General features: G+C 35.3%; 1 protein-coding gene across 1 annotated transcript in view; it reads right to left on the bottom strand.

Moving 5' to 3' along the window:
• The window catches only part of LOC149787520 (uncharacterized), a 108,974-nt gene that overhangs the window by 81,252 nt on the left and 5,147 nt on the right, over nt 1-22,575 (bottom strand). Inside the window, exon 2 of the mRNA XM_089973647.1 lies at nt 17,519-19,798. Coding sequence (XP_089829773.1) covers nt 17,519-19,798 — 2,280 coding nt within the window. The remainder of the gene's footprint in view (nt 1-17,518; nt 19,799-22,575) is intronic.

Here is a 22,575-nt window from a genome sequence, read left to right as displayed (position 1 = left end):
TCATGCCACAAACATACAGCATTTTGTCCCACCCAGTCACATTATCCTCACACCAATATCTTAATGATGGGCGCCAAAAGAGGCAGCTGCTAGTACCATTTTTATGTCTTTAGTGTGATTCGGCAGGGGTTTGAATCCGCGACCTCTCGCATCCAAGGCGGACGCTCTGTACAGACACTGCACCACCTGAGCGATCGCTTAGCAAAGAATGTACGATACTGTTTCCTGTTGTTCATAACAACTCGACCTGGAGACCCACCTGACGGAAAATGAAAGCGCATTATAACGTTATAATATACGAATCCGAAATTTTTTTTGATTATTATAATTTTCAAGAAAGTTAGTGCCTTTTAGCATTTGACAAAGTGTGCTTGCAGTTGCATACTAAGGGGAGGGGGAGTTTACAACATACTTCGATGCTGACTACTGATTTGAAGCATAAAATTAAAACTAAACAACAGCATAACATGTTTATATATCTTATTAAATACGTCTTCATTTGTCTTTCCGTGCGCCAAAATGCCTTCCTACACGAACATGTTCCATATAGGTAAATAAGTTGTACCAATCGTAAACAACCACCGATTTCGACATATATGATATCAATTTATAGGTTTCTCATCAGTTTAAATCGATCTGTGCAAAAAAAAAAAAAAAAAAAAATAATTTAAAAAAATGTGTGAAAATGAATAATAAAAAAGTTGCTATTTGCGACTCATTGTCGCTTGCGACTTTACCGATCTTCGTATCCTTGATGCTTCCATCCTTCCCGTTTAGGGATGGTAGCACCTACTTGGATGCTAATACTATAGATTTGAAGCATATAATTAAAGCTGTACAACAGTAAATAATATGTTTATGTATCTTCTTATTAAGTACGTCTTCATAATGTATGTTCGTGCGCCCAATGCCTTCCTCTACGAACGGTTTCGATATACACGAATAAGTCATACCAATAGTAAATAAACACCGATTTTGACAAATTTCATATTAATATATAGGTTTCTCATCTGTCTAACTCGATCTGTGCCAACAGACATGTGTGAACATGCAGAATACAAAAAAGTGTACTTTTTACTGAATATTGGGTTCGACTTTACTGATCTTCATATCCTTGCTACGTTCATATACCGTTCCCGTTCTGCGATGGTAGCACATACGTCCATGCTAATACTATAGATCTGAAGCATAGAATTAAAGCTGTACATAATTATAAAATATGTGTATGTATCTTATTAAGCACGTCTTTATCTGTCTTTCCGTGTGCCTACATCTGACCTATACGAAAGTTTTCCATATGGGCGAATAAGTCATACCAATCGCAAAGAACGATTTTGACACGTTTGATATCAGTTGATAAATTTTATCAGTCTAAATAGATCTGTGCCAATATAAATGGGTGAAAATGCAAAATAGAAAAGTTGGTATTTTTCACTCAGTATCGCTTGCAACGTTACCGATCATCGTATCCTTGCTATGTCCATCTGCCATTCCCGTTTTGCGATCGTATCACATTTTTTCGATGCTAATTCTATAAACCTGACACATATAATAAAAGCTGTTCAACGGTAAATAATGTGTATGCGTCTTATGAAGTACGTCTTCATTTGTACGTCCTTGCGTTTAGTGCTTTCCTAACCGAATATTTTCCATATAGGCGAATAAGTCATACCAATCGCAAACAACCAACGATGTTGACAAGTTTGATATCAATTGATACGTTTCTCATGATTCTAAGTCGATCTCTGCCAATAGACATGTGTGAAAATGCAAAATAAAAAAGATTGTTCTTTTTACTGAATATCGGGTGCGACATTACCGATCTTCATATCCTTGGTACGTGAAACTACCATTGCCGTTTTGCGATTGTACCACATATTTCGATACTAATACTACAAATTTGAAGAATATAATTAAAGCTGTACAACAGTAAATAATATGTGTGTGTATCTTATTAAGTACGTCTTCATTTGTCTGTCTTTTCTCCTAATGTCTTCTATACGATCGTTTAACAAACAGGTGAATAAGTCATTACAATAGTAATAAACACCGATTTAGCAAAATTTGATATCAATTGTTAGGTTTCTCGTCAGTCTAAATCGATATGTGCCAACAGAAATGTGTGAAAATGAAAATAAAATAGTTTGTATTTTTGACTCGATATCGGTTGCGACTTATACGTGCCTCTACCATTGCAGTTTGCCACGGTACCACATATTTCAATTTTAATATTATAGATCTCAAACATATAAGGAAAGCTATACAACAATATATAATATGTGTATGCATCTTATAAAGTACATCTTTGTGTGTATGTATGTCCGCTCAATGTCTTCCTCAATGAGCGTTTTCCATATAGGCAAATAAGTTATAACATTAGTAATTTTTTAAAAACGCGATTTAGACGAATTTGATATCAATTGATAGGTTTCTCATCAGTCTAAATTGATCTGTGAAATATATAAATGTGTGAAAATGCAAGTAAAAAAGTTGATATTTTTTACTTGGTGTCGCTTGCGATATTACGGATCATCAACGGATCATCATATTCTATATTCTACCTACGTGCCTCTACCCTTGCCGCTTTGAGATGGTACCATATAATTCGATGATAATCATTTGAATGTTAGTGCTCCTAGATCTTTACAACACGAACGTTTATCTTAGAGTCGAATAAGTCATACCAATCGTAAGCACACACAGATTTTGACAAATCTGGTATTATTTGGTAGGTTTCTCATCAGTCTAAATTGATCTATGCCTACAGAAATGTGTGAAAATGCAACCTAGAAAAGTTTATATATTTTACCCAGTATCCTTTGCGACTTTACCATTACCAATCTTCATATCCTTGTTACGTGCCTCTAGTATTGCTGTTTTGCGATGGTATCACATACCTCGATGCTGATACTAGTGATATGAAGCATATACTTAAGCAATAAAACAGTAAAAAATTATGTGTATGTATCTTATTAAGTACATCTTCATTTCTCTGTCCGTGCGCCTATATCCTTGCAACATGATCGTTTTCTATAAGGCTAAATATGTCATGTTAATCGTAAAAAAAGCTACAAAGATTTGGACCTATTTGATATCCAGTCATTGGTTTCTCATTAGTCTAAAACGACCCGTGTCAATATAAATGTGTGAAAATGCTACCTTGAAAGTTGCCTTTTTTGTCTCGGTATTGCTTGCGACTTACCGATCTTCATATCTTTGCTACCCGCTTCTACCCTTGCCGTTTTTTGATGGTTTGTATATAACCAAATAAGTCATGCCAATTGTAAAGAACCACCGATGTTAACACATTTGATATTAGTTTATAGGTTTCTCATCCTCCAAATCTTTCTGTTTTTAAGAAACGTTTTTCTAATTCAACTAACGGGTCATCACGCTAAAATTACGCTACTGACAAATGTCACCTTAATATCCTACATACTAAACTTAGACAAGCAGGTAGTCTCCTGAAATCCGACCTTTACATGGTGAATTTAGTTAACTCTTTCACGTGTGCATGTGCTTATGATAATGAAGAAGTTGAACACTTTGTCTATTGCCCCTTACCTAATGCCAAAGATCCCAGCTCTTTCGCTCTACCTTTCAATACACTTCTTGGTTAAGTCTAGATTTATCATTGAAAAGTGACGTGACTACTCACCTACAATAAGATGTCTTTCTGCTTGTGTGATGACCCGTTAGTTAAATTAGAGAAACGTTTCTTAAAAATAGAAAGATTTGGAGGATTTCGGATATCATCAGGCAGAGAGTTCTAAAGACGAATCGTATATGGTAAAAGGTCGTGTGAAAATATAAAGTTTGGTTGAGATTGGTGTGATACTTTGAGAGTAACGTAGACGATAATTAGATGCCTCATATCTCCTTTGTGGAAGAAGTTCGTTTAAATAGTTAGGTACTTGAGTATTTATAATCGAATACATAATGCATAATCTCTTCCTTTTCCTTCGTTGTGCAAACCAAGCAGTTTCCGCATAAAGAGACTATCTAGAAGAATTAATGGGTATAGATCTGGAACGATCCGTGCATCTTCCATCTGATTTTCCCCCCTTTATTCTGATCTTTCCGAATCTTCAATAGAACAATTATCCCAGACTCCAGAAGTATATTCTAAGGTTGGACTTATGAATAGTGTATATAATTTAGCTGAAGTCAACAATTAGTCTGCATTTAGACGGTAGTGTTTTATCTCCTTTCTTATACATCGGTATGTCATACGCTAGCTTGCACTGTGTTAGGAACACGCTGGCTGGGAGTGATTTATTTAAATGTATTTGCAATGGAACATACATTTCTTCAACTATACTTGTACAAGTTTATTACTTATTGGATTGGTTCCAGCGGTTTTGTTTAGGTCAAGACTAGTTACTACATCTATAATTTCTTGTTTATATATAATGATGGCAGAAATAAAAGTTTCATTTCTAACTTCAAAATGCGGTAACTGTTTATCATAATTTTTTAAACGTGTAACATATCAAACTTCCGAGTTCAACAGGTCGCACTTCTCCTGATCACTTGTTGCAAATTTAGATGATCATTTCGTACGTTTCAGTGGAGGTAATAGGTTCCATGTCTTTTTAGAATGTACTTGTTATCTCATTATTTTCCAAGAAGGTCGAGGATTTGATCCGATGGCAGGGGTTGAACCTGCATCCTTTCGGTCGCAGGTCTGAGACGCTAACCACTGAGCCAATGTTGCTCCTCTTAAGATTAATATACCCATATGATATTTTCCAGTATCATACGTAACTATATGATACGTTTAATAACACCCAGTAACTCAGCAAATGCCGGCATGACGACATATGAATTGAAGGTGTAATGACGAATGCAATTTAAAGTCAATTATGTAACCTATTTTTATGCTTTTTATTGAATATCATTTCTGTCATGTGATACACATAACATAATCTTACATTTAAGTTTATTTAAAATGAAATTTATGAAATTCGTTAAATAGTTTCAATCTTTTGCGACTCTCGTGAAAAGATCCTTCATTGCTGTTCATGTAATTTTACATGTCATTATATTTCTTTATTGATTTGCACTTTGGTTACAAAAGAGACAACTTTTGCAATTTAAAACTTATTTCATCTATACTACACTAGTATAGCTCATGAAATGAAGGCAGTTTACTTGGCCTCTAATTCATCTATAGGGAATGATACCTGCGGGAGACTGCTCTATCTGACCAGTGTGTAACTATGGAAACGGTAATTTAGTGACCTCTTCTCCAGCCTCGAGCTTTAGGTTAAGACTGAAATTCGCTGTCTTATGTAATGTTCTGTATCTGTAGTTTAAAGCTGGGAGAATTATACAAAGAGAATAGCAAGTAAACCCTTCTGTAAATGGAGCAAACTCGCACTTTTACACTGTAAAACTAATTTATCTTACAATCATTTATGAATAATTAAAAATTACTGAGTAGTAACTAAGAATACATAAATTCTTTAGATGGAGACCCAAATTTCATTTTTTAAATTATCGTATTTTTTATGTTTACTTTCCAGATACATTTTTAAAAAAATTCTCAAGAAAATATGAAATCTGACAAAAGATAACGAAAGTCTTATTATTTTGATTTTTTGTAAAGAGCAAAGAAAGAAAACTATTACTGACATAAGCTTTCATCATGACATATACACACTAGCCTCCACAGAAGTACCTTTATGACAGTACGGTTAAAATAGAAATAAATATGCATATACAGTTGTAAACTTTCCCGATTTATGACTAAACATTTATACTGTGATAGGGTATTCTTAGTAAGTAAAATGTGTATTATACAATGAATGAATAGGAGGTATTCGATGAATGGACTGCACGCATTTCAGGTGCAGTGGCTACTCAAGATTATTTACTGATGCACAAACTAGTTATAGTTGTCATACTGGTTGTCATTCCAGGGATACTGACAGTCAGTGATTTCCACCTTGTAAAATCTTTCCTCTAGGGCGGACAATAATAATAGTTTCTGAAGCTGATTTTATTAGCAATGGTTTGCAAAATAACAACAAATATCCTTGTGTTTTATCAACTCATTATGGTTCCGCTGCTTTGGTAGAACAAAAAGGAATGTTCTTTATTGTTTTATGAATTTTATGCCCTGTGACAATGGCCAACATTTTGTAGGTCACGATCACTTTGGCATAAACTTATTTTATGCATGGCAGTTGGAAACTACGAAAATCTTCTTAGAGGCGAGCTGTATAATCGGCAGTTACATTGTTATTCTGAAAGAGTTCTGATAACTAAATAAATAAGTAAATAAATAAAAACACCATCTTTTATCATTAAAAGTTGCCAAGTGTTGTTTATACATTGTACGTGGCGTAATTCGTAAGTTTACTCGGCATATTTTCAACTCGGTAACGCCTGGTAACGGTCATACTTTTACCTAAATATGTGGGTCCTTTGAGAGCATCGTAAATGTATGGAGGAAAAGAAATAATTGTATTTTATGCTCATCTCAAAAGATTTGTTTGTATTTCTGCGAAATAGTCATGCCTAACCAGATAATAGCACAGACCCCCCCCCCATTGTAACTACAAAGCCTTGAGCAAGTGCGAAGTTACCAGTTAATTTTATTGTTTGTTTCTATTTTTCAAGTTGTCTTCGTGTGTGCGCGCGTAAATTGAAAGCTTGTTATTACCAGTCAATATCGTCAATCATATTTGCTCCATTATTCCATGCAGATAAGAAAGAAACTAATTTTGTGTTGAATTTGTGCCCCCCCCCCCCCCATCCCACCCCGACCCGGCACGGTACAATAAACAAACACTTGATTGAAAATAAAATAAAAGAAACTAACCTTGCATTGTTATAATGTATTCCTTCTTTTTTCATCATGCGAAATTTACAGAACAAAATATATCAACGAACTCCGTAAATGTAGCGGATGCCGGCATGCGTATGCATCCTTACTGTGTGTGTATCGCTAATGTCAGATAAAAAAAATATCGCAAAAGAGACGAAAATATCACCAGATTGCTTGAAGGCGCCTGCCATTCACGCATGATAAGTTTCAAGGTGCAAACGGACCAAGATTATATTGTATCCAGGTTAACTATACGACGATATCTCGCAAATAAAAAAAAAAAATCATTATTTTAAAGAACATACAATGTGAGTGCAAATGATAATCTTTCGCAGGTATGAGTTACGAAAGTATCATGGGGGGGGGGGGTGGGCACCAGACAGATGACCCCCACCACATAAAAAATAAAGTGTTTTCATGTACTCTTGTATACCCCAAGATGTGTGTGCTTGTTTAAAGTTTAAAAAAGGAATTTTGATCAAACTTTTAGTTTATAATTAGTCCTAGTGTTTTCTAAAGGGTAGTAGTCTGAAACATGGGTCTTATTCCCATTTTCAGATTTCATATCCTTGATTTTTAGTGATCTTTGTCAAGAATTTTCTATGTTCCGTGTATGCTATGTGTATCAATGCTATGGTGTGTGTATGCTATATAGTCTGTGTGTAGGGACAGCAATACTATGTCAAATTTGTCTCTGTTGTCTTAATATATATTTTTCTATGGACTTTTCAAATTTATTTGTTTGTCCTGGTATAAATTTAGTTGCTTTTGAATTAATTTGCAATTTAGAATTCCGGCGAGATGAACGGTATACTACCATTTGAAATTAAAATAAAACCTTTTGTTTTATGTGATTGACTATGGTGTGGTGTTTCTCACATTAAAGTCTATTTTCAAAATGAGGTAGGCTGTATTCGAGTCAGGGTCCGCACTTTCTTTCTTTATTTATTTGTGTTTCTCCCGATTCGAGTTAGGCCTCCTCTCTAGTATTTAATTTATAATGTAAAAGAAGTAAATATCCAACCCAAAACCCCTTAGGAAGCTTTATACATTTACTGGTTTGGTTTTAGCATGAAAAACATAAGTGACATCTACAAAAATAATAAACTGGTAAAAAGACTAGAAACAACAAGGACCTTTAGAAGTATAAAGGAACTTTTATGTAAATATAGGGAAAATGAGGAACTTTGGGGAATTGAAACTAAGGAAACATATAATTGGATAAGGGAAAATTTAACCTCTAAAATTAAAAATAAAGTAGAGGAGGAAATATCTCGGTTAATTGGGACAGACCTTAGAGGTACTGGACCAACATCGGCTCTCCAAAAATACAAAGCTTGATATTCAAATATCTACACGACATATGCATACATGTAAATTATCTCATGTGCAAATGTGCGAACTTCACAAAATATCATGCGATGGCACAGTGCGAGTTTAGGAAACAAGACAGGATACAATTAATTATGGAGATATCCAAGAAATAAAAATACAGAAGAAACCAAGTTTTATATCAAGACGGCAACTTTAACAAAACTTTAATAGGAAAAATAACAGATAACATAACTAAAACCATGATGGCGTGTGACCAAGTCATAAACATAAAAAAAATGAATAGGCAAATTTTTTTGTAATCCTTTCAAATTAATTAGAAAAAAGAACTTCTAGGAAGATTTGTGAATGGGAGGGACGGGGCTGCAAAGGGTGAAAAGAAGGGGAGGGAGATGGGGCAATGGATAATCTCCCCTTAAAGGGGACCATCACAAAGTGAACCCTTGCCCTCATACCCCCACCCCGGATTGGAATCTGCTGTAGCCGCCACCCTTTTAGATTCTTATAAATTTTCCTAAACAGCTTCAGTTTCTTTTTATTATCCATTACAATTAAAATTAAATAATTAAATAGACTTTAATTATATTACGTAAACTATCACAAATCCTAATTATCGGCACAGAGAAACTATATGGGAAAAGAACGAGATAATGACGTCATGGGGCTATGAAAGAGTCGGGAAAAACACCTCATATAGGAAACTTTACATACATACACGAAAACAAAGGATCTAATAAGTCTCTCTTCTAATTCTATTTGCTCAAAATGTGCAGCTGTCGCACTGCACGGTAAATCCCCACTGTGTGTGTGTATGTGTGTGTGTGTGTGTGTGTGTGGGAAGAACAACCATTTTTAGAGATTTTGGCAGAAATCCAATAAATAATTTGAGACGGCCTAACTCTAGGTGGGAGAAATACAAGCAAATAAAAAAGTGTATGGACTCCAACTCGAGTACAGCGGATTTCAATTTACAAATCCAATATGTGAATAATGACACAATATATTTGCACACAGAACACATTAAGTTTTTTTTTTCTTAATTAAATTATAATACACCGTTACTTAGCCAAAATTCAAAAATATATTAAATAAATAAAAATAAACCTTTTCTTGATCCGATTATAAGGTCCTAAGATTACTGGGGAGATTTGGGAAAAAATAAAGGCTATCCCAACATGGAAGCAAAATATAGCATACACAAACTATAGCATATATATATATAGCACACACGGGATATAGGCGACCTCTAGCCAAGGTCAACCAAGAGTATAGGGAAGGGATTTCAAGTCAGGTGATGGAAAGATGGAAACCTATTCGGAAAAACAACCCTATAGATAAAACTAGGTTTTAAAAGAAATACCCCGTTAAAAAGGAGAATTAAATTTTTTTGACCTAAATTCTTTTGCATAATATAAAACATACAACACATGGGGGGGGGAATAAATACACATAAAACACTATAATTTTTTGGAAAAGTGGGGTGGGGGGTCTGTCTGGTGCCGGCCCCCCCCCCCCAGTACTTCGTCTTGTGGGGATAAATGTACGTCATTTCCTGCTGGCGTCCTCTACAGGTGGAAAATCGTATCTAAGTAACAGTGATGTATACTTTTATTTCGAGAAATTAAATTATTTTTTCTGTACACTTTATAGGTTTTTTTTGGTTCTTTTTGTTCAAGTATAACTACTTTTAATCATGTTATGCAAATCTGATGTATAAAGAAAAATGTTGGTGCATGGCCGGTAACTTTTATACGTCATGGCAACGGAAAATAAATTCCGCGCATGCGCATTTTGTGTGGGAGCACCAAAAAAAACCCCACACAAAAACAAGCAATTTACTAAAACAAGCCATTACGTGAGAACTTGGCCTGAAAAGAGCAAATATAGGTACTATAAAATATTGCTAGTCTCGGATTTGACAAGCCTTAGTTTTTTATGCTGATGAAACATTTTTCAGTAGAATTTTTTTTCCTACAGTTTAAATGCCTAATTTTACTGTTTATAATCATACATGTTCAAATGTGCTGGTCACATATAACAATATCGTCGAAATATTAACTGATACCATGCTGGATTTATATAGAATGTCTAAATAATCATAAAACTAAAGGTGTAATTGATTATAACCAATATATATTTTTTGCAATAACAAGATAATGAGATCCGAACATTGACCAAACAGTACTTAGAGAAATTCAATATCGATTAGTTCATCCTCAACCTCCAACTGATATACTTTATTGCAAGGGGTAAATGGTACCGTATTGAAAGACGTGTTAGGATAAAAGATACCGTTGTTAAAGAATATCCTGACCGACTGAGATCTTAACATCGTACATCATAGCTGCAAACAGTGCAAGCCAATATACACATTTGCATTATGCTCACGCAAGAAATATTGTATCAACCAAATGGGTTTCTTGACCGAGCGATGTCAAGCCCTTGCGCGAATCCCGCTAAGAGTCATAGGTTTCCCCGATTCAAAGGAATCCTGTACAACTACTTCTGCAAACTGGAAAGTCCAACGCGTCCAATCTATCAGTAATGTTACTCTAATTAATACATGACCACAAATCCCAACTTCCCAATTGTATGTCAATGTCACAACTGCAAAGCTTCTCTTCGTTAACTTTCCGTAACTTACCGCCAGTATTTCACGCCGTGAAACTATACAACTCAACAACCTAATACAGGGAACCGTTTTTACTACGCCACCTTAGGCCTTTTAAATCATGATTTTTAGCTTCATTTCGCCTGTAACTTTGTAACATATTTACCACCACAGCAACAATAAATGGCGCCCGCCGACGGCGGAACAGTCCTTTTCTGTTGATTCCATTGTATAATTTACCAATCTCCAGTCATAAATACTGCACCTGGAGTCACACGATCAATTCACGCAATTAGATTTGAATAGGGACTACTGAGTGACAGGGATACTCATGCGGCTCTTACCTGAATTCACCAAAAGTAAACCATGTCATCTTGAAACTCACTTACACTTCACTCCGTAACGTTTGCCCCTAGTAATTGGCTAATTATTTTGGTCTAAAGACTATAATCCCAGCACCGACTTCCCATATTCAAGCAAGTATATAAGGAATCCTTAAAATGGAGAGCGGTAAACAAATGCGCATACTCCAAAATATATTACAATATTATACATACCTTGGAATTTTATTAACTATTTTTGTTTACATATTTTCATTGTACTCGTGGATGGGTAATGTGATTTTGCGTTCTGCCTTGCTTATAAAATGTATTGTCTTTGGTCAACAAAAGTTGATTTAGAGAGGATAAGAAAAGAAGTTTTGTTAAACGATGATGGAATTAAATAAACACTGGGGACAATATCGTACGTTGCACATAAATCGCAGAGATTAATTGAGATTTTGCTTAACGGTCAATCAGTCCGCACTCGAAGTAGGGAAATAAGCGAATAGTGCAAAAGCCGACCATTGTCTGATAATCGACGTACATCTGCCACAGCCATATATTGTAAAAATCCCATTACTACAGGTAAAAAAGAATTAACTACAACTGCTTCTTTGGGGCGTCATGTGTGACCAGTGTATATTATTAGTACTGTGTTAGAAAAATATTGCGACAAACCAAAGTAAAGAAAACAGTCACTTTTATCAATCAGTCCATATCGTTTTACAAATTATACTGAATAACTGACTTCAGTAGAACTCAGAAGAATGTATTCCTGTAAGCACATCACGATTGCGGTGTTTGTACATTTATATAAAGTGGGATCATTTTACAAGCAAAGTATACATTTAAAAATTAACACTACAAATGAGACAACGCTTAAGTACATACGGATTATAATCGTGAGATGGCAAAGAATGGTTCATATGTTGAGAGGTAACCAATACACCAACAAAATAAGAGTTTGTAAGAACATCTTATTTCCTTCTTAGATATACTTAGCCATAATGCAAATTGTTTCCTAATATGAAACATGTAAACATATTCCGACCATGCTGGAAACAAAAATAGTAAATTTAATTTAGTTCAGCGTAAACTGTAAGTTAGTTCTTTCCTTTTGGCATGGTGTCTGAATAAAAAAGTATATTTCTCAAATTTGCTAACCACTACACTGTCATTATGTAATTAGATACCTAATTGATGTACCATGGTTGTATACATATATCTATAAATATATATAGTTTTGTGGACATGTACGGTTGAATAATACCATCCCGTGTTTGTGTAGGGAAATGCGTACATCACAATCGCACTCGTAAATTTGAATCAATACCATCTCATGAATGGTTAGGGGCCGTCCATTTAGTATGTACGCATAGAGGGGTGGGGGGGGGGTAACCCAAATGCATAGGCTTGAGCATGGAGGTATACTGATAATATATGTACGCATTTAAGGGGGAGGGGGGGGGGGGCGCTGAAACCTCGAAAATAAGTTGTATAATACGTAACCTGTTCGACTTGGTTCAGTAGGCTTTTGCATTTTAGCGGACATAAGACAAACTTGTCCCACCCAGTCACACTATCCTGACACCAGGCCGACTAATCCGAACACTAACCTCTTAATGATCGGCACCAAAAGAGGCAGCTGCTTGTACCATTTTTATGTCTTTAGTACGATTCGGCCGGGGTTTGAATACGCGACCCCTCGCATCCGAGGCGGACGCTCTATAGACACATTGCACCATCGGAGAAGTCGCTTAGTAAAGAATGTACGATACTGGTTCCTGTTTTTCATGACAACTCGACCTGGAGACCTACCTGATGGAAAATGAAGGCGCATTATAAGGTTATAATATACGAGTCCATAAATACATAAATATTTTTAAATTATAATTTTCGAGCAATTAGTGTCTCTTAGCATTTAACAAAGTCTGCTTGCAGTAGCGTACTAAGGGGAGGGGGGTTACAACATACTTCGATGCTAATACTACTGATTTCAAGCATAAAATTAAAGCTAAACAACAGCATATAACATGTTTACATATATTATTAAGTACGTCTTCATTTGTCTTTCCGTGCGCCAAATACCTTCCAACACAAAGATTTTCCATATAGGTAAATTAGTTGTACCAATCTTAAACAACCATATATTTCGACATATATAATATCAATGTATAGGTTCCTCATCAGTTTAAATCGATCTGTGCCAAAAAAAGTCGAGAAAATTAATAATAAAAAAGTTGGTATTTATGACTCATTATTGCTTGCGACTTTACCGATCTTCATATCCTTGATATGTGCATCTACCCTTCCCGTTTTGCGATAGTAGCACATACTTGGATGCTAATACTATAGATTTGAAGCATATAATTTAAGATGTACAACATTAAATAATATGTGTATGTATCTTATTAAGTACGGTTTCATATGTCTGTTTGTGCACCCGATGCCTTCCTATCCGAACGGTTTCCATATAGGTGAATAATTTATACCAATAGTAAACAAACACAGCTTTTGACAAATTTCATATTAATATATAGGTTCTCATCTGCCTAAATCGATTTGTGCCAATAGACGTGTGTGAAAATACAAAATAAAAAAGTTCCACTTTTTACGGAATATCGGGTGCGACTTTACCGATCTTCATATGCTTGCTACTTTAATACACCCTTCCCGTTTTGTGATTGTAGCACATACTTCGATGCTAATATTAGAGATCTGAAGTATAGAATTAAAACTATACAATAATATAAAATGTGTGTATATATCTTAATAAGCACGTCTTTATTTGTCTGTCCGTGCGCCTAGATCCGACCTATACGAAAGTTTTTCATATGGGCGAATAAGTCATAACAATCGCAAAAACAACGGTTTTGACACATTTGATATCATATGACAAATTTGATTTTAATTGATATGTTTCTAATCATACTAAATCGATCTGTGCCAATAGACATGTGTGAAAATGCAAAATAGAAGGTTTTGTTCTTTTTACTGAATATCGGGTGCGACTTTACCGATCTGCATATCCTTGCTACGTGAATCTACCATTGCCGTTTTGCGATCGTACTACATATTTCGATGCTATTGCTATATATCTAAAGCATATAATTAAAGCCGTACAACTGTAAATAGTATGTGTATGTATCTTATTAAGTATATCTTCCTTTGTCTGTCATTTCGCCTAATGTCTTCCTATACGATCGTTTTCCATACAGGTGAATAACTCATAACAATAGTAAATAAACCCCGATTTTGACAAATTTGATATAAATTGATAGGTTTCGCATCAGTCTAAATCGATCTGTGATAGTAGAAATGTAAGAAAATGCAATATGAAAGTTTTGGTATATTTGACTCTGTATCGCTTGTGAATTTAACAATCTTCATAACCTTGATACGTGCATCTTCCATTGCCGTTTGTCTCGGTATCACACACTTCAATGTTTATAGTATAAATCTGAAGCATACAAGGAGAGCTATACAACAGTATATAATATGTGTATGAATCTTATTAAATACATCTTCATGTGTCTGTATGTCCGCCCAATGTCTTCCACAGCGAGCGTTTTCCATATTGTGTATTGTTCCACTTCCTATTTTTACACTACCTAATTTTGACCTAGTTTAATAAACACCCATTTCTACAGAGGACACATCTGTCGCAGCCTCGACATTTTTTTACACTTATCAGCATTGAGTCACTCGGACAAAAAGATTTGTCAAAAGTCATATCATTATTATTAATGAAGTGAAACAAGGACACATACGATGAAAAAAATAATACATTTCTCCAATTCACTTTTTTCCAACCAGGAAGTCCTCTTAAAATCTTTACCAACTATTCTGACAAGGCAAATACAATTTGTTCCATACCAATCATCCAGTCTGCTACTCAACATGTGTTAGCTATGTGACTCACAGCTGATAACTGCATCTCCATCACCTTTTTAGAATTGTGTTTTGTGTTTTACGTGAATATGTCATTACTGATTTTCTGAGGTGGTTCTTGGGTATTTTACTTTGGAGTAATGAACATGAAACACACGTTTATGGTATATTTCATAAATAAATCAGCATCCTCTACATTACTGCTAATTTAAATAAAATTACGTGTATTACTATTAGGATGTTTCTCTCAAAAATAGGCAATTTTACTTTAATAGTAAATTTTCAAACGTCCATTAAACTAATCTTGATATTTAACTTATTTTGACAAATTAATTCTTTCTAAATGTCTTCTGTCTCCTATTATTTGCACTATTAGAGAAATAAGTTATGAAGTATGCAAAACAGTTTTGTACCTTAAACAGTACATGTACATTAAAGAATTGGGGTTCTGCATATTCACAATGCCATTTAATTATTGCAAGGATGTTGTACACTAAATCCAGTATTCTTTTATTATAAGTAAACAATTGTATTATTATACCATCATGATTTTCCCCCAATTTTATTCTTTCAGCTTTTCCAACAAAATATCTGTTCCAAAACAAATTTTTTGATAAATATAGGAACAAATTCTGAGTAAACACCATTTTTCTTTTGTTGTCGTTGTTAATGGTAGACTGAGAGAAGAAAATGCAGCAGCATATAATATGAACTTAAGTGAAGTTATGAACTTACTAAGCCTGGATTTAAATAAATGGTATCACTTGTATTTCTAATGACAGCCACAATCCTCTTAGTTTGGGCTCAAGACCAGCAATAGTGAATAGAGGTATTTCGAAAGACATATAACAGCTCACTCATTATAATGTTACTAATTAGCATTATTGAAAACTTCTTAGATATCAAAATAAATAGTATATATGTATGGTGCTTGTTGGCGACATTGGCAGATTATTCACTCCACATCCTGGTTCCCGGGCAGTTTTGATCTCTCACAATAATAATCACGGGCATAGTGGCTCGTTACAAAGAAAATCAACAGATTTGGGTTCTAACCTGTAACACTATTAACATATTATATTGTTACAGGTTAGAACCCCATCCCTTGATTTTCTTTGTAACGACCCCCTGTCATCATGGGCAGTAAATTTGAAACATACTACTTCCGGGTCAATCTATTTTTAAGGTGCAATATATACTAGTACATAATGGGAGGTAACTCAAGTTGTGCTATTCAATTCAATTCATTAATGAAAAAATGGAAATAAATAGATAAAAAGGCAATTATTTATTTTGCAGATGAATATTTATCGAATATTTAACATTCAGCAGCATAAATATGCATTTATTTTATTGATATTTGTGGCAAGAGTGCAGAAAAGGACGACGTGCTTCGTGGGCAGATGGAAATCTGCCCACGAACTTTTATCTGCCCACGAAACCGTCTGAGGACGACAAAACTGCCCACGACCCACCTTAAATAATAGTATATATATATATATATATATATATATATATATATATATATATATATATATATATATATATATATATATAGTGTGTCTCGCTTTCCTCCCACTTCTCACTGTTCTGTCCAAAAGTCACTTGTCCCTAAAATTCAAATCTAGCTTGACTGCTGCTTCAGGTCAAGTGGAATGATATGCATGAAACCAAAGAAAAATTCCCAACATCCTGCACCTCTGACCAAGAAGGACTCATTGTACTAATTCAGCTCCCATAGTTAACCCATGGAAACATCATAATATTAAAATTTCAATAACTTTAAATTTCTGAATGTTCATAGTGAACCCTATATTTATCTATATAGATATATCCTTGATGCCAGCTTCTCTGTAGAGAAAACCAAAGCATTTTTTGGGATGACTACTTTAAAACTTGTGTTTTGAATTCCAAAAAGAAGTCAGGTGCTAATTTCACTAATGAGTTATCACAACTCAAGTCTGTATATGGACTGAAATTCCATCAATGAAACATTGTTACAACTAGGATAAGCTCTTGAAAGGTACTTTTTACTTAAATCTTACTTTCATTATCAACCAATCCTGACCAGCCAAGCCCAAATATACTCTATTTTATGTACCCCCCATTTCTAGACTAGTTCCCATTCTTCAATATCATTAGTACAGAGTCCTGAAGCATGACTCCAAAACTGCAAAAAGTTACAATCTATATCAACAAGTGGTCTACATTCTCAGCTTTATGCCAATGCATTAGATCCATACTGAACAGAGCATAGTATGAACCACTTGCTACAGTGCCATAATCTAAGTTTGATGCCAATACATGCCTCCTGAAGAGTTACACTAAAGCAGCAAATCATATACCTAGAGTAAACCACTGTACTGTATTGTATTTCAGATCCTAACAAAATCAATAAAAAGATACCACTTTCACTTCTTTTATAAAATATATAGACCAAAAATGTAAAGTCTTTTTAAGCAAACATCCCTTCAACATGAGAGAGGAAAAAACAAAGCATTACACCGAGATGATACACTTTCTTACCTGCTGAATTAAATGAGGCTGGATTACAGAAGACAGCAACACATCCTTCATATGTCTTTGGAAAGGCATGCTTGTTCAACTCCTTGAACTTGGTAAGAGTCCCCTTGAAACCTGATCTGTTAAACAGAAAATCCAAATGACAGTGTGAGTCTATGTATGTCTGACCATATCCTTCCACTCTTGTACTGTAATGAGTCTTCCAGTCACTCTGTATACTGGGACTATCACTTTCAGTCTCAGCAGTCATTAATGACCTTGGCTGAAACCTTGAGTTCCTAAAACCTTCCTTCCTTATATCTCCTCCATATGATGCATTGACAAGTTCCAAGTCTGAGGAATTAGTTTTGCCTGGCTCTGGCCTGGAAGAAAAGGACTTCATCTGATCATGACCTACCAGAACTGATGACTCTGAAGATGTGTACATACTCCAAAAAGGACTGGCTGGGAAAGGAGGGAGAACTGGAGGTGGCCTAGCTGGATCATAGTATGGCATAGTCAGGCTTTCCTGTGAAGCAACACTAACATCCACTTCAGAACCATCATCTGAGTCAGTATCCCCTCTGTTGGAAATACTAGAACTTTCTGCTATAAAACAGCTGGTCTTTCTAGCTAACAGTGAATGTGAAGATTTCCTGTACTGAGGGAATCTGTGGCTTTTCCCAGCAGTATTCAATGGTGAGCTATCACTGCTGGAACTTGGCAAAGAGCAGTGTCTCTTGTGAGGTGGAATATATCTGGGAACATGCATTTCACCTGTATTATTGGTTGTTTCTGCTTCTTTTTCAAAACCTCCAACTTTGCCATGAGGCTGTATAACTGAGGAATGAGAGGATTTCAGCTTTAGTGTTGCATGCTCTCCTGATCCAGCTTCAGGCCAATAGATGTCTTGAGATACTGTGCTATAATCCCAAACTGACTGATAGTGATGTTTTTCTAACACAGGAACTGAGGTCACTTTTGTCTCTGATACAGATCTACTGTCTGTCTGTAAATGTGCTAAGCATCCTGTAGACTTTGCATTCTGCTCATCTGTATCTCCAAGTGCATGTGGAAATATTGTGCCATCTCCGAAATTTGAAGTACCACTTAATTCTAACGATGACTTTGGTTTAGAAACTTGGATATCAGAAGGATAAAAGCCTGAAAGACTTGAACAAGGGGTATCTGATGAAAGCTTTATTTCTTGCCCATTCATAGATGATGATGTCCTCTGTTGATAGCAGTACCCAGGATTACTCGAAGGAGGCAATCCCCTAACACTCAAGTCAGCTTTGTATGGAAAAGGAGGCGGAGGAAAAGACCAAATGTTATACTGGGACTGAGCCTCAAAAGATGAATCTTCCACAGCACTAGCTTTATCTCTACCATCTTTATTGCAGCCTGAATTAGAGTTTTCAGTTTCTGTGTCCTTGGTATTTGCTATAGTAAACCCCTCATATGCATCCTGTCTGTAGGAAGGCATATTCCTGGAAGGCATTCTTATGTGACTGTAGTAGTTTGGGAAAGGAGAAGCGGCTTTTTCAACTACAGAACTTCGGCCTTGTCCATTCATGACACCTTTGGAGACGGGCAAGTCTTCTCTGTATTTTACTGGATCCTGAGAGGGCACATCACCTGCCATACAACTATACCTTCCTTTAATAGGTCGATAGTTGGCTTTCATATCAGTCTTCTCTGAACTAATGGAAGACTTGCATGCTCTGTTAACATTTTCAACCCTAGATCCAAAGGATGGAGACGTATACTGTTCCATCAACCAATGTGGGGAAACAACTTGTGCAGAAATCATACCATTTAATGAGGAATCTATTGTATTTAGACTTTTTACTCGTTTATTATCATTCAATTTAACTTGATTTTCTAACTCTGCATCAATAAATTCATCTCTTACTCTGTGTGATATGTTGAAAGTTTTGCTATCAGGCATCTGTCCTATACTCAGAGCTGATACTGTGCAATGGTGTTCAGAAGAACCATCCTTTGCCCCTCCCTGCAAATTCAGTACACTGGAATTTTTATCATTATGTTTGTTCCTTACATCCTGAGAAATAGTGGTAGGAATATTTGGAATTTGAGAAGTCGCCTCCATATAATTCCATTGCCCTTCAAAAGAATTTGCAGCCAAGACAGGAAATGAGTTCTTCAAAGGATGACCTACACCCATGTTTGAAGATGTTTGTGAACTCATTCCCTGGTTGTGCCATGGCCCTGACGAAATTCTACTGCTGCTGGAGTGGTGTTCTGCTGTAGGATTCATATGTTCTTTGCTGGCCCATGCATCTGAAACAAATAGGTTTTAACATAAGTGTCATGTCTTTCAGCAAGCATGAAAACATTGTTTATCTCAGGACTTCAGCACCACAAGAGACCAAAGTGGGCCTGATATGACTCAGCTGGTTACATAACTTGATATCTGACCATACCAATAAACAGGTTCATATAGTATATGTACTGCAAGAATAGAATCTATGAAATATATCTCCAAACCTTTATAAAATGTTAATTTTATCTATTTACTATATCTGGATACAAATTCTAAAGATGAAGGCATAATCAATAGTGTCTTATTGTAATTAAATTCATCCAAGATCTTTGTGATATAGCCCTTTTACCAAAAATTAATAAAAACTTTAGAAAAATAAGCTCACCAAGACTGTTGCAAAATATACCATTACATATAATATACATTGATAGCACACATTACTGAAACCATGAAAGATCCTGATGTCATGAATCAGTAGTTGCTGCAAAATTGAGATCAAAAGTATGGCTTCCTGGGTTGTAACAAGCTCAGCTAATGTGACGGAAGGTAAGACTTCATTAATGTGTGTGTGTATGCATCTTTCTTATTATCAAACTTTTCCAAAATCTTGATGATATAAGCATATAGTTGAAGTTTATCAAAATCTGATAAGACAGACAGCTACCGGTGGTAACAAGCTTAGGCCGATAAATCAGCCCTTCACATCACATCAGACCCACATATCATCCATCAGTATCAACACAGATTTGGGGGGTTGATTTATAGGACTAAAACAAGCAGTCCACCAGACGTAGGATTGCCTCATTAGTATGCACATATTTTACTCAGTAGTGAGCTCACCCAACATCTTGATGATGTAAATATTCCAAGTCTGATCAAAATCATGTCAGAAAAATGGCCTCAAGCATGGTAACAAGATCAGTAATACATGTGGATATTGCTATTATTGAACTCATCCCAGAGCTTCATGATGTAAGCCCGTATTCCAAGGAAGTGGCCACATTTTATGGCAGATATGGATCAGATATACCAAAGCTTAAAGACTCTCACGTCAGGACACTCTCGTTTATATTTTGGTTCAATTATGTTGAGTAGTCTTCGAACAGAAGTCATTTAACGGTAATTCTACTTTGCATTAATGGTAGTCATATCTGAAGGTGAATCTGCATGACTTGTATAAATCTGGTGAATCAAGATCCCACTTATACTGTATCTGTATTTTGCAAATGCAAAAAAAAACACCTATCTGTAGATGTAATCATTCCTCGACAGTAGAGATGACAAGACAACCAGCAATTATACCAGGAATAAGCAGACTGTAAATACTGTAGATAACAGTTTGAGAACAAGTCAATTTCCCCAATCTTGGAACACTGCCAAAGTAACGCCACTACATAAGGCTGGATCAAAAGAGGATGTAATTAACTTCAACTCCTTTCCAACTTTAACTCCTTTCCAAATTACTAAAAATTCACATACAGTTCTTTTATAAACTATTTCAAAGATCACAATCTACTTATGAAAATCAATTTGGCTTTCGGGGAACACAACTGCTACAAATATGATAAAAACTTCCAGACTCCAGGACAGGGTATGTAAAATAATTCTTGAGCAGCAAACAGAAAATATTTGAACTGCGATGCTTACATTCAAAGTTTTACCAATACATGAAAGAATATTTTTGAGAAATGCCAAAATATGTACAAGTGTTTACAAAACCTGCCCCTGCTTCCTAAACACTATTTTCTAGGAAAAAGAATCTACCCAAAAATCTAAGATAATTAAAAGGGCAAAATTTTAAAGTAACCAAGCCAAGAAAAAGAAGCAATCAAAATTTTTGGTGCACTTGTTTGAAATAACATTCCAACTCCACGCATATCTTCCTCACACAATAGGTGTATTGGAAGGATGAAATCATGAAAAAATGGTGTTCTTATTAAAGTACATGTTATATCACAAACCTTCTGTGCTTGTTTCATTTATGCAGCAATTTAGCATTTATTTGAATAGTTGTTTATACACTGTGCATATATTTGTTTGTGTTTATTATTAGCTTGTATTTTATATGCATATAACAGAGGGCCTCGAGGTCGATTAGTTTCTCACTGATAACTAATAGTCACCCTCTGAGAAGTCTTTATTTATTACTATTAGTATGGTTGTCGTTGTTGTTGTTATTATTATTCTAATTATTAACCTGTAAGCCCTTTGTGCCAAGATGACTTAAATATGGCCAAATGCTTTTCAAACCTATAATACTGAAGCAGGAGTGACGCTACCATGCAAAGTGGGTGACTCAGTTGCCTAAAAAACAAAAACTTCGCCTTCTGCAGCTAGGAAAGCGAAAATGACTTCACCCTGTGATTTTTTCATATGTACATTTTGAGTGACTAACTTTTGAGATGCTCCATCACTTCAGCCGATTAATTCCAGTAGTGTTTTAGCTCAAGTCAAAATGAAAGCATCAAGCCGTCAAATAACTGGTGGTAATTTCAGTTGCGCTGAAAAACCCTTGCATATTCACAGGCATGTGTTTTGATAGCTGACTGACCATTAACACTTTCTGGAGTAAGTTATAGCAGAGATGTTATAGATGTGTCTCTGGTTAAAGCAACTGTCCATGGCAGATTTCCACAAGTGGTCATTTGATTAAAAAAAACATACAAAAGTAAGTTTTGAAACTTAGACAATAGTATGCAAATGATAAGTTGTGTTATGAGAATAGAATTGGTGATCTGAAGATTTTAACTGCTGCATGTGCATATAATCAGTTTGAAACTTTAAGTGAACATGT

Source organism: Sinohyriopsis cumingii, chromosome 11, assembly GCF_028554795.1.
Source record: "Sinohyriopsis cumingii isolate HCF-2022 chromosome 11, ASM2855479v2, whole genome shotgun sequence".
Classification (NCBI taxonomy): domain Eukaryota; kingdom Metazoa; phylum Mollusca; class Bivalvia; order Unionida; family Unionidae; genus Sinohyriopsis; species Sinohyriopsis cumingii.
This window is presented reverse-complemented; position numbering and strand designations above follow the sequence as displayed.